This window comes from Lolium rigidum, chromosome 3 (assembly GCF_022539505.1).
Source record: "Lolium rigidum isolate FL_2022 chromosome 3, APGP_CSIRO_Lrig_0.1, whole genome shotgun sequence".
NCBI lineage: Eukaryota > Viridiplantae > Streptophyta > Magnoliopsida > Poales > Poaceae > Lolium > Lolium rigidum.
The window spans coordinates 55,527,430-55,539,506 of NC_061510.1; the positions used below are offsets into that span (position 1 = coordinate 55,527,430).

The following is a 12,077-nucleotide window of genomic DNA, read 5'->3' on the forward strand; positions in this document are numbered from 1 at the left end:
CACCAACGATTCAGAGGCGCATTCAGATCGGCTTGATTCTTTCTCTCTCTCAAAAAAAAAAAAGATCGGCTTGATTCTTTCGTCTTTCCCCTGTATGGGAAGTCTCTGCTAGAACTCTTATGTGGGCCGGAAGTGGTTACAAAATCTAAAGGACCAGACCCATCTTACCGTAAGGTTGGCCCAGACCCATCTTAAGTTTGGCCCAAACCAGCCAGATCTCGGAGTAATATGACTCAGCAGGTTACGGCCCACTGCTTCGATTCTTTCTGGTCAAAATTCGGTCTCTGTTCTTTCTTCTTCCACCTTTCGACTTTTGCGAGCCCAGATCGTGACTTCAGAATTGGCGGCTGCTCCGCTCCGCTCTCCACCCACCCAGCCGCCGCAGCCGCGCCCGTCTGCAGCACCCCGTCGCGGTGCCGATGCGGCCGTGAGCCCGTGACGCGGCCGGTCCCGGTGGAAAGCGCGGCAGCGGCTCGTCGCTCGCTTCGAGCTGCGGCAGGTCTCACCTTCTCGCCCTTCTTCCATCTCTCCTCGTCGTGAAAACTGGGGAAAACCTACCTGCTGTGGGACGCGTGGGTGTGCTTCCCGTGGAGTCGTGCAAATGCGTGGCAGGAAACCTCTAGTTTATTCTCGCCTCGCGTGACACCTCACCTGCACCACTGTTTGCACCGTCCATTCGCACGAATCAGAGTACTGTATTCGCCTGTTTATTATTGCCCGTGCCTTCAATTATGCACCTAGCCGGACAGGCTGAACCTTCGAATAAACTTTCACAAAGCAGAGAGGATCGGTTCTGCGTAGTAGCCTCTAGCAAATTATCTCCTAGCAAACGGACAAGGAAAGTCAATATCAGAATCCGTTTATTACGTGATAGGTCGCCTTTGACAGGACACATCATATAACTTTTGTGTGATTATTGTAGTCCTCGCACAGTTCGGGTACAAATTCGGTTCCCAGTTTGATAGGGTTCTCCTGGTTCTCGATTCTTCGGCGGTTCCCTCCTCACCTCTCTCTCTCTCTCAGCCCAGCTGCGCCTATCATGGGTACCAAGGCCATGTCAGATTTCTCTGCTTGCTTCTGCTTCTGTTTCCATTTTCCCATATTTCCTTGCAGCAGATTCTTTCTGTCCGTTTCATTTCTCCTCTGCCAGTTTAGCTTCTGTGACTTAATCCCTCCTTGATTAGAAATATAGTAATAAATTCAGTTGAACTTCCAAGAATTGTTCTTTGCCACAGGTCGTTGTATGCACGATGTCCTCTTATTCCTTTTTTTTTTTGAACTTTTACAATTGCTCTGTGCTAGGTCGTTGTATGTACTATGTCCTCTCATTCCTTCTTACATCTTCTAAAATTGTTCTTTGCATAGGTCCTTGTATGTACCTTGTCCTCTTCTCTGGCTTCTTTGATCTTCCACATTTGTTCTTTGCATAGGTCGTTGTATGTACAGTGTCCTGTTTTTCCCTTATTTCTCGAGAAATATTAATCTGGAGGTTGTTGTGCAGGGAAGCGTTTGTGGCCAATGAGACTTCCGTGTTCATGAATAAGCCTCCTCCACATGTATTTAAACTGGTGAGCTTGATTCTCCCTCGTTGAACCTGCTGTTAGACGTATTCCCTCTCATTTGTAGTGATTGTTTCGATGGGACACTAAAATCTGTCCAGTGAATACTTTCTGCGAATACTGGTGAGTACCTATAATCGTGCAGAAACGCACCAGTGAGTAGTTTATGTCTTCCTAGATAAGTTATGCACTGTTCTTGTGAGGGAAAGAAGGATGCGGAGAAACATTACTTTAGCTTCTTTTTAGTAGTTTCCTTTGGTTTCTATAGTGCAAGGAATTGCCTGAACAACAAGATTTCTCTGAGTTGTCTGTTTGCCCTATTTCTTATCATCTGAGCTTAAACCTTACCTGTTAATTAAGTCATACATTTTTTTATGTTGAAATGTTAGTTGTTGATTTAGTCCCTTTTTTTAATGATTTTAGCTGAATTTTAGCACATTTCAAGCTTCAATCTTCACTTGTAATAGTTCTTGCATGTTGTTTGTAACAACCCCATTTTAGCTTGACCCAACTGCTAATTATGTACTGAAATATTTCAGGCGGCATACTAGTCTGTCTCACTTTTCATGTGTCTGTTTGGCGAACGAGAGTTAGAAGATTTGTAGTAAATTGATGATGCATAAGCAATATGAGTGATGCCATTGACATGATAATTCCCTTTCTATCTACAATAGCCCATGCGTTCTATCATCAAATTACTGGAGTGTATTAAGGGTTAGATTCCAAAAAACGTTTAATATAAATGGTTATTTATCTTTCTGAAAATATACGCATCTTTATGTTAATGCATTCGGGGGGAGAAAAGTTAGCTTAAAAGTTGTATTTCTCTGTGCAGATGTCTATACCATCAGCGGTTTTAAACCTTGCCCTGGGTTTGCTCTGGTGTATCATCCACGTAGTAATCAACCTTTTTAGCTTATGTTCTCATCTGACGTTCAACCTAGAGTGTTATCTTATTTCATCTGGGTTGTTACGGAGGTATCGGAATCTCCAACTGTCTAGAATCAAATGTCTGGCTATTGTGGTAGATAGTAGAGAAGCTAAGAATACAGTGAAGATCAATCAGCTGTTATGTTGGCTCAAAACTCTTGGCGTGAAGTATGTATGTCTCTATGATATTGACGGTAAGACATTTGGTTCACTGTTCTAATTTGTAGGTACTGTCTTCAGTCTGAAATATATCCTCATATGTGCCTACAACAACCGTTCCGAAATTAACATCATTACAGAAATCAAGAAAGATTATGCTGCAATGCAGAGCCGTATTCATATTTGGAGGGTAGGGGCAGAACAGAACAACTCAAATGAATAGTTACTGATGCATCATTTCAGCTTGTGATATTTACTGATGCATGAAAAGTTACTAGAGTATTATATAAGAGATGTACCTTACCATTCTATACTGTAACACAGGAGTGCTAAAGAAATCGTTTGAACCTAGTATGAATGGCTCAAAAGATGAAAAATCCGGAGATTATTTGGTAAGTTACAGACTTGAGTTTGCCTCATTTTCTACCTAAAGCCTACCAGTGTTTCCATTCATTATGAGTTATGTTTTTGATGGTTTCTATGAATCATGGGTTATGGCAATATGTAGGATGTCAGTGCAAACATCAAAGCTTTAGACTGTTTTCACAGAGGGATGACGCTAGAGTGTATTTCTGGTTCCGATGGTAAGGAGGGCATTGCTAAAGCAGCCAACTTACTTTGCTGTACTTATTTAAGCGGTGATAGATCTGGTCACGAGAATGTCAAAAGCGAGTCAGTATTTACAGAAACTGACATGGCTAGTGCACTGAAATCCGTAGGTACGCTTAAACAACCCCCGTTTTCATGCATGATATATCTTATAATCATGCTAGTGATTTCAGAATTTACATTGTTGCATTTCTAGATGAGTACTTAAGTGTCTGCTCTGTACGTTAGGTTGTGGTGGACCAGAACCTGATCTTCTTCTTGTGTATGGTCCTGCCAGATGCCATCTAGGTTTTCCTGCATGGAGATTACGATATACTGAGATTATGTAAGTTCCCTCATCTAGTATGCTTCCTAGAAGTGTTGCAATGCTCCTTTCATACTGAATTTAGATGGTATGATATCGTTCTTTGATAAGGACTCTTGTCCATACCTATGTATATTGACATATGATATAAAAACAATGTGGCTGGAGTTCTACTGTACAGTTATGGCATCGCATAAAATTTCTCAAGTTACAGTTTCGGAAGAATTGCGTTTCTCAGATTTTCCTTCAAATGCATTCAGCCCATATATTTGATTGATAAAAATCTGGTAATGATCCAAAATTATATAGATGGTCGTGCTTAGCTGGCTGTCCCTGAAAGTATCTCTCTCTTTAGATTTTGAGTGTTACAAGTAGAGCAGAGGAAACCATTCTTCACTCATGAAAAAACCATTCAACCTGAAGTGTGACTGAACAAATTACCATCACTATCTATTTTCAGCACTGAAAAATCTTAATATTTCTTTTTTCCAGGCATATGGGTCCTCTGAAATCAATGAAATACGGCGCGATTGTGAAAGCCTTGTATAACTTCTCAAAGAAACACCAGAATTATGGTAAGTTTGTTTTTCACAACTGGATTGTGCTACACGGAAATTTCTTTTTACCTTCTCACTAGTTATCTATGTCGTATACCCAAGAACATTTTAGCTTGTTGTGCCAGTTACCTGGCCCTATGCGAAAAAATTGTTTGCAAAAGAACGAATGCTTTAGTATTTTTAATTGCCTCTGTTTCATTGCTATAGAAATTGCGCGCAATTTCTTCCATATGCAGCCTTTTATATTTGGTCTGGTTTGTGGTTTTCTATACCCCTAAGACGTTTTGACTTCCACCTGTCCTTTTATATTTGGTCATCAGTTGCCCTGAGTGCACTACTTCCTCTTTATGCCTATTGCTTGTTAATAACAACTTTTACTCATCTGGTCGATTCTAACACTTTGCATCTCAGGTAAATGAGAGCTGATATTTATATACAGAAGACCAGGCGTTATGTAGAAAAGCACTTCTGGAACTGGAAACTTAACAATGGTTTTGCCATACTGTTGATGATTATACTACTAGAGATTAGTTATGGTCAATAATTCGCCGCAAATGCCCATGCTGTGTTCTGTTTTGGCAAGATTATAAGTGTAATTGATAGAACATACGGGAATGGATCCCATTGTAAAACTCGCCTGGAAGATTAATCAGCCTGCTCTCGGCCGAGCATACAAGCAGATGTGGATTGATATCAGCATTGTCCTGTACCGGAATCATGCCGATCTTTTTTGCTTGTTAATACTATGCAGCAGACAGCAGCTGCTGACATGATTTGACGAGTTGAGAGGCTTAATATAGTGCATTTTGATTTTGGCTTCTCTCTCCTGCTGTTATGTACCGGCTGGGGGCTCCTGTATATTCTGTTCACATGTTCTTTCCTTATCTGCATGTATTTTTAGGACCCTTTCTTATGTACATGATAAATTGATAAGCTTTCTTTGTGTTGCTTGTGGATTATGGTCCGATTTCCTTGTACAATTATGAACCTATCAACTTTACTACTTAGGGCATGTCCAACTCAGAGAGACGGCAGGGAATTAAATCCTGGCCGGTTTGCTTAATAGTTTCTGGGGGCATATGCTGTGAACTAGCTCCATCAGGTGTACTAATGTACTCCGGTCATCCCCACCATCAAGCACGGCCATGGCCAAAGAATAAGGCGCATGTCCGTCCCTCACGGTGACGGTTCGTTTCCGTAATTCTCGCTCGGGCGATCGCAAGGCGATCCCGTCTCCATCTCCTCCTTTGTAGTCGTCTTAGTCTTCTGCCGATCCCGATCTGTAAGTGTGACCTTCATCCCGTCGAGTGTCTTTCCTCATCTGCGACTTCATCTTCCCATCCAGTTTGTCCCGTCCCTGTTCACAAAACCCATCCACCAAAGCCTTTCGCACGTGCCTAGGGCGTGTGATCGTAATACACCAGATCCCTAGTGTTTTTGAGGTTTCTGCAAGATCGGTTGACATGGTCGGCGTTGATGAAGTGGCGGGTTTGATGCAGAAGATGCAGCTGTCGGAGGCGGAGAAGAAAGGCGTGAAGATTGGATGGTCTAGTGGTGATCAGGTCGGGATGATAGAACCGCAAGCAATAGGAAAACTGATGTCCGAGAAACCTGCGTTTGAGGAAGGTATAAAGAAGGCGCTCGGCCGGATCTGGTGTCCGTTGCGTGGGATCGATTGCAAGACAGTCGGTGAGAACATCTTTCTCTTTACCTTCTATCAGGCTAGTGGCAAAAGGAAAGCTGTAGACGAGGGGCCATGGATGTTTGATAATGCACTCCTAGTTATGGAGGAGTATGATGCAACTAAAGCAGCGGATGAGTATGAGTTTGCAAGCATACCAATCTGGGTAAGAGTTTTTAACCTGCCGTTGGGAATGATGAAGAGAGAAACGGGTGAGAAACTAGGAGATGCGATTGGTGAATATATTTCTATGGAAGCAAATGCAGATGGGATCGCAGTAGGAAAGTGTCTTAGAGTGAAAGTAAAATTGCAGATTCATAAACCGTTATTGAGAGGTATGATGGTTCAGATTGGAGAAAACAATAAGGAGAAATGGTGTCGGTTCGAGTATGAGTACCTGCCTGACTTTTGTTTTACATGTGGGGTGATCGGCCATAAAGATAAAGGGTGTGATATCCATCTGAAAAAAGGGGAGATACAACAATTCGGCAGTTGGCTCAAATGGATGCAGAATCAGAAGAGCAACAACTCGGGGGATAGAGGCTTGTGGAGTAACAGAAACCAGAATGAGAATAGGAAGTACAATGGCCCGGGCAGCTGGGGAAGCGGCTCTGGAAGTGACAGTTCTCATGGAGGAAGGACCCGACCCGGGTTTCAGGCCGTGGTGGTAAGAATAATGGGGAGGAGAAAATGGGTTCTAGTCCACTAAAGTTGACTGATGGAAGTGCGAAAAATGGACATCAAAATGACAATTCGATAGTAGGGAAAGGCTTTATGAAACAACTCGGCCTTGATGAAACAAAACGAGCAGGTATTGAGAACGGAAAGATAGCACAAGGACCCGTTCAAAATGATAAAGGGTTTACCACTACAATAAAGGAAGGTTTGCAAATACATAACCAACCAGTAAGTAGTGATGGATGGACTTGGGCAGCTATGTCCGTCGGAGGCTCAGGAGTTGATGCAAGGAAAGACAATTGCGTTAAAGGACAAGCAGCCACAGGGGTCATGCAACGTCCAAGCATCGAGCTGGGAGGAGTGGAAGGGAAATCAAGGGAACATACATAAGGAGGCAGCGCAAAGCAAAAGGCACAGATACTTCCCCAAAGGTGATGGTGGGAAGGAAACGTCAGAGCACAGAGGATGTGATGGACATTGATGAGGAAAATGCTCAAAAGAAGAAGAAGAGGAATGTGGAGGATAGTGATAAGGGAGTGATGAAGAAGGGGAAGGGAGTTACAACCTCTGATGAGATCGTGGAAACTGAAGCAATATCGGCCGGGCTGCAGAACCAGCCCCGCCGGGCGCAATGAAAATTTGTGGACACAACTGTCGGGGACTGGGGAATGGCCCGGCAGTGAATAGCCTCTTGGAGCTCAAGAGGAGGGAAGACCCTGATGTTTTATTCTTGTTTGAAACAAAACTTGATGGACGTGAGATGGAGAGGTTTAGGTGGATGCTAGGGCTCGCTAGCATGTGGGTGGTGAATCCTGATGGTAGAAGTAGGGGGCTTGCAGCTTTCTGGAGGAAAGATTTGAACTTGTCACTTCGATCATTGGGGAGGAGACACATTGACTTTGATGTTACAGAATCAAATGGGGAGATCTGGAGGCTGACAGGAGTATATGGGGAATCACGGACGAGAGAGAAAGAAGGAAACATGGAAGATGCTACGTACTCTTGGTCATCGGCACCAAAGAGACAGACCATGGCTTTGTCCGGGTGATTTTAACGAGATACTTACAAGTGATGAAAAGTGTGGTGGGGTGGTTCGGCCCCGGGTATGTATGGATCGGTTTCGGGATGCTTTGGAGAGTTGCGGATTGAATGACTTAGGCTATGCGGGAGATAAATTCACGTGGCGAAATCATTGTCACAATGTGGACGGATATATATGTGAACGCTTGGACCGAGCTACGTGAAAATAGTGAATGGTGTCTAAAGTTTCCAAAATTTAAGGTTGTAAATGGTAACCCGAGGCATTCTGATCACAGGCCAGTTCTAATCGATACAGAGGGTGAGGATGAGGGTCCTTGTTGTGAACCGAACTTTCGTTTTGAGGCAAGATGGGTGAGGGAGGAGGGTTGTGATGAGATTATTGAGGCGGCATGGAAGAGAGGATGGGAGGAGGGAGGACGAAATGTGGCTCAAGTGATTAAAACAGTAGCTAGTGATTTAACTTGCTGGAGCCGGGATGTTGTTGGAGACTTGGATAAGCGGATAAAAAGGGCTAGAAATGAGTTGGAGACATGCATGCTTGCACCGATCTCAAGGGAGAAAGTAGAGGAGGAAACTAGGCTACGCTGCCACCTCGAACATTTGGAGGAGATGAAGAACATAAAATGGAGGCAGCGTGCACATGTATCGTGGCTGAAAGAGGGTGATAGAAACACACGTTACTTCCATTCCTTTGCTTCGGCGCGAAAGAAAAATAACCGCATCAAGAAGCTAAGAAGGGAGGATGGATCAGAGGTGGAAGAGGGAGGAGGTTTAACTAATTATATTCTATCTTATTTTCAGGACCTTTTCTCTTCTCAAAGAGGTGATCGTATTGAAGAGTTATTGGCAGTGGTGCAGCCCTGTGTGACACAAGCTATGAACGAATGTCTAACGGCTGAATTCACGGCAATGGAAGTAAAGGCTGCGCTGGATCACATTGGGGACCTAAAGGCGCCGGGTCCGGATGGGATGCCATCTCTGTTTTACAAAAAATATTGGCATATCATAGGGGACACTATAGTGGAGGAGGTTCTGAATGTGCTAAAAGGTGGGGCTATGCCAGAGGGATGGAATGAAACTTTTGTTGTGCTGATTCCAAAGGTGAGGGATCCCTCGAGAATTAAAGACCTGAGGCCTATTAGTCTATGCAATGTCCTTTACAAATTAGTTTCTAAGGTACTCGCAAACAGACTCAAGCTCATTCTTCCGAACATCATCTCGGACAATCAGAGTGCATTTGTGCCCGGGAGGCTAATCACAGACAACATATTAATGGCATATGAGGCAACACATTTTCTGAAGAATAGAAGGAAAGGAGGAGAGAGTTATGTGGCTGTCAAGACTGATATGAGTAAAGCCTATGACCGCGTGGAGTGGGAATTTTTGCGTCAAATGATGTTAAAGATGGGCTTCAACCAGAGTTGGGTGGAGGTGGTGATGCGCTGTGTGACAACGGTGACTTATCGAATTAAGGTCAACGGGCAGGCCACGGAACAATTCTCACCAACTAGGGGTCTTCGTCAGGGAGACCCTTTGTCGCCTTATTTATTTGTCATTTGCGCGGAAGGACTAACTGCGTTGTTGAAGGAGGCTGAAAGGCAAGGAACATTCAGTGGGTTGAAGATTTGTCAGAGGGCTCCAAGCCTTACCCATTTGTTCTTCGCGGACGACTCTGTCATGCTCATGAAAGCTCACCGAGAGGAAGCAAGGGTGCTAAAGGAAATTCTTTGTCTCTATGAGAATTGTTTAGGCCAATGCATAAATGCAGAGAAGTCGTCGTTGTTGTTTAGTGCGAATACAAAACGGCGAGTCAAGGATATGATCAAATCTGAGTTGGGTATTGAAAGTGAGGACTGGAATGAGAAATATCTAGGGATGCCTGTGTATATAGGTCGTTCAAAGAGGAAGGCATTTGCTTATATAAAAGATAAAATCTGGAAAATCATACAGGGATGGAAGGAAAAGTTGTTGTCTAAAGCGGGGAAAGAAATTTTGATAAAAGCCGTAGCCCAGGCTATTCCAACTTTTCTTATGTCATGTTTTTACCTCACAAAGGGCTTTTGTGATGAGCTTAGTGCTATGATAGCAAAATATTGGTGGAGCCAACAAGATAAGGAGAACAAGATCCATTGGCTGAGTTGGAAGAAATTAATCAAACCAAAAGGTCAGGGTGGTTTGGGTTTCCGTGACCTGCTCGGTTTTAATATTGCTATGCTCTCGAGACAAGTATGGAGGTTTATCCAAAATCCAGACAGCCTTTGTGCAACAATTTTGAAGGCCAAATATTTCCCAAACTGTCACATTCTCGATGCTGAACCAACTGATAGCATGTCCTACACCTGGCGAAGTATTCTCCATGGTGTCGAGCTGGTCAAGGAGGGAGCAGTGTGGAGAATTGGGGATGGAGAACAAGTTAAAATATGGCAGGATCCGTGGATTCCAAGGGCATGGTCACGGAAAATTATGACACCTCGTGGGGACAGTATACTAACTAAGGTGGCTGAGCTTATAAGTCCAGTAACAGGACAATGGGATCAACAGCTGGTTGTGGACACGTTTTCAGCATCGGAAGCATGTATGATACTAGACATGCCTCTTCGAGATGGAGCGGTCGATTTTATTGCTTGGCAGTTTGATCCACGTGGTCTTCATTCGGTCAAGAATGCTTACAAGTTATTTACTGAACTTGAAATGCAAAGAACCGGAACTGATGCTAGCTCTAGTCTGCACAGACCAGAAGTCCTTGGAGGAGGAGGAAAGCGAAATGGTGGCGTATCCGGAAGCTCAAGTGCCCAAATAAAATCAAACATTTTTGGTGGAGATGTGCACACAATTCCCTCGCCATCGAGATAATCTAATTAGAAGAGGAGTTTCTATAGAAAACACAAACCGCCTGTTCGCAACCGTGCTCCGGAGGAGGGTTGTCACCTATTTGTGAAGTGTAAGGAAGTGAAACCGCTTTGGAGGTTACTGGGGTATGAAAATCCGAGGCAAAACCTGGAGACAAGCAGTAGCATTGAAGCAGCGATGGACATTATCTGGAGTTTGCCAGAAACACAAAAGATACAAATCATCACCATGAGGTGGCTATGGTGGCAGGAACGAAACATAATACGAGAGGGAGAAATTCCAATGCACACACCCAACCTAGCACATCGGGTTAAGTGCACAGCAGCTGAATATTTGTCCTCCTTTGCAAAGGATACAAACCAGATGGGTTCAAATGAGGGGAGCTGGAGACCACCGTCCGATGGCACTATAAAGATTAATACTGATGGAGCTTTTGTGGAGGGACAAGCTCTTGGAGCATGGGGAATCATAGCACGTTCGGCTGACGGACAAGTTGTTGAAGCGCGAGCTGGCAGCTCAACCGCCATTCATGATGCTTTCTCAGCGGAGCTCAAGGCAATGGAGGAAGCCTTTAATCTTGCAGCAGAGCTAGGCGTGATCGAGTTGTATTTGAAACCGATGCTCAAGTGTTAGCTATGGCGCCGAATAGTAAGAAGCCTGACTTTTCAAGGGAGGCGGCGATCATTGAGGATCTCAAGTTTCAGAGTAAAACATGGTTTTCTTCTTGTTCAGTCCTATATACCAGGCGAGCTACTAATAAAGCTGCTCATGAATTAGCCAAACATGGTCTTACATGTGATGTAAACTCCATGTTGCGGTGGGAGTATGAGGTGCCGGAGTGCGCCAGTACTGCTGTAATGGGCGATTCTGCCCAGATTGTTGCGTAATAAAGCTATTTGCTTTCTCAAAAAAAAAAAAGGTGTACTAATGTACTAGCAAATGTGTACCATTGGATATGAAGTAGACGTTCCAGATTCAAGCGGATTATTAGGAGTTCACTTGCTTGCACATTTAGCACGCAGCCCCTCCTGCATCTGCACATTTTAACAAACGTCCATCTAACCTAGACCCGGCAGCGGCCCAGCAATCCCAAGTTCTCTTTTTTCTGACTTAACTGGATTGTGTTTGTACGTTCGTACCTTGCATATGTGACGGAAAATTGTCCTTGCCAGGTTAATGCACGGCAAATATGAAAATTTAATTTGCAAAAGAAAGGGAAGCTGCAGAATCGAGACTTAACCTGTACAAACGGATGAGGAGAAAAGTCAAACTAAATAAAAAAATTAAACTAGAGATGAACAGTTTGGGGCTAAAATTCCTTTGTGGATGAAAGGAAAACAAAAGGGAAACCGTCAGAAAAACAACAGCCAAGAAGAGACATACTCGGCTGGGGGTTTTGACAAAATACTCAAACGAAGTGAGATGCCGTCCACCCGCATCAATCTGGACGCTTTGTACATAATCCAATGGCTCATGTGCCTCCTAGTACACTAGTACACCTGATGGAGCTAGTTCATAGCATATGCCCCCTAGTTTCTGGCGTTTTGCTTGTATGCTCGCCGACCAGGCTGATTAATCCACATTTGTTTGTAAGCTCAGAGGCTGACGCTAGGAAAATATATAGTCCCTACTACATCTGTTCCAAAATGTAGTATGTTTTAAAAAGCTAAACATTGCAAAATATACTATATTTCAGAACCGAGGTAATA

General features: G+C 43.7%; 1 protein-coding gene across 6 annotated transcripts; it reads left to right on the forward strand.

The window, feature by feature from the left end:
* Positions 1-466: 466 nt before the first annotated feature.
* On the forward strand, positions 467-4,899 carry LOC124701630 (dehydrodolichyl diphosphate synthase complex subunit NUS1-like). Of its 6 annotated transcripts, XM_047233721.1 has the most exons (9): positions 1,001-1,056; positions 1,366-1,371; positions 1,502-1,568; positions 2,395-2,683; positions 2,973-3,040; positions 3,157-3,367; positions 3,486-3,582; positions 4,054-4,136; positions 4,530-4,899. In XM_047233721.1, exons 1-9 carry the CDS (start codon positions 1,040-1,042, stop codon positions 4,535-4,537), a joined length of 846 nt encoding a protein of 281 aa, XP_047089677.1. In that variant the 5' UTR covers positions 1,001-1,039; the 3' UTR covers positions 4,538-4,899. The 6 variants fall into 6 exon arrangements, with proteins under 6 accessions (XP_047089680.1, XP_047089677.1, XP_047089679.1 ...); XM_047233724.1 differs by lacking the exons at positions 1,001-1,056; positions 1,366-1,371 and adding an exon at positions 467-499; XM_047233723.1 differs by lacking the exon at positions 1,366-1,371 and having other exon boundaries at positions 1,008-1,043.
* Positions 4,900-12,077: the final 7,178 nt, after the last annotated feature.

What these genes read in the sequence shown, in the direction of transcription:
- LOC124701630 (XM_047233721.1), top strand. An exon ending in AAAAATCCGGAGATTATTTG is followed by an intron (nt 3,041 to 3,156) that starts GTAAGTTACAGA and finishes GGCAATATGTAG; the next exon opens with GATGTCAGTGCAAACATCAA. An exon ending in TTACGATATACTGAGATTAT is followed by an intron (nt 3,583 to 4,053) that starts GTAAGTTCCCTC and finishes TCTTTTTTCCAG; the next exon opens with GCATATGGGTCCTCTGAAAT.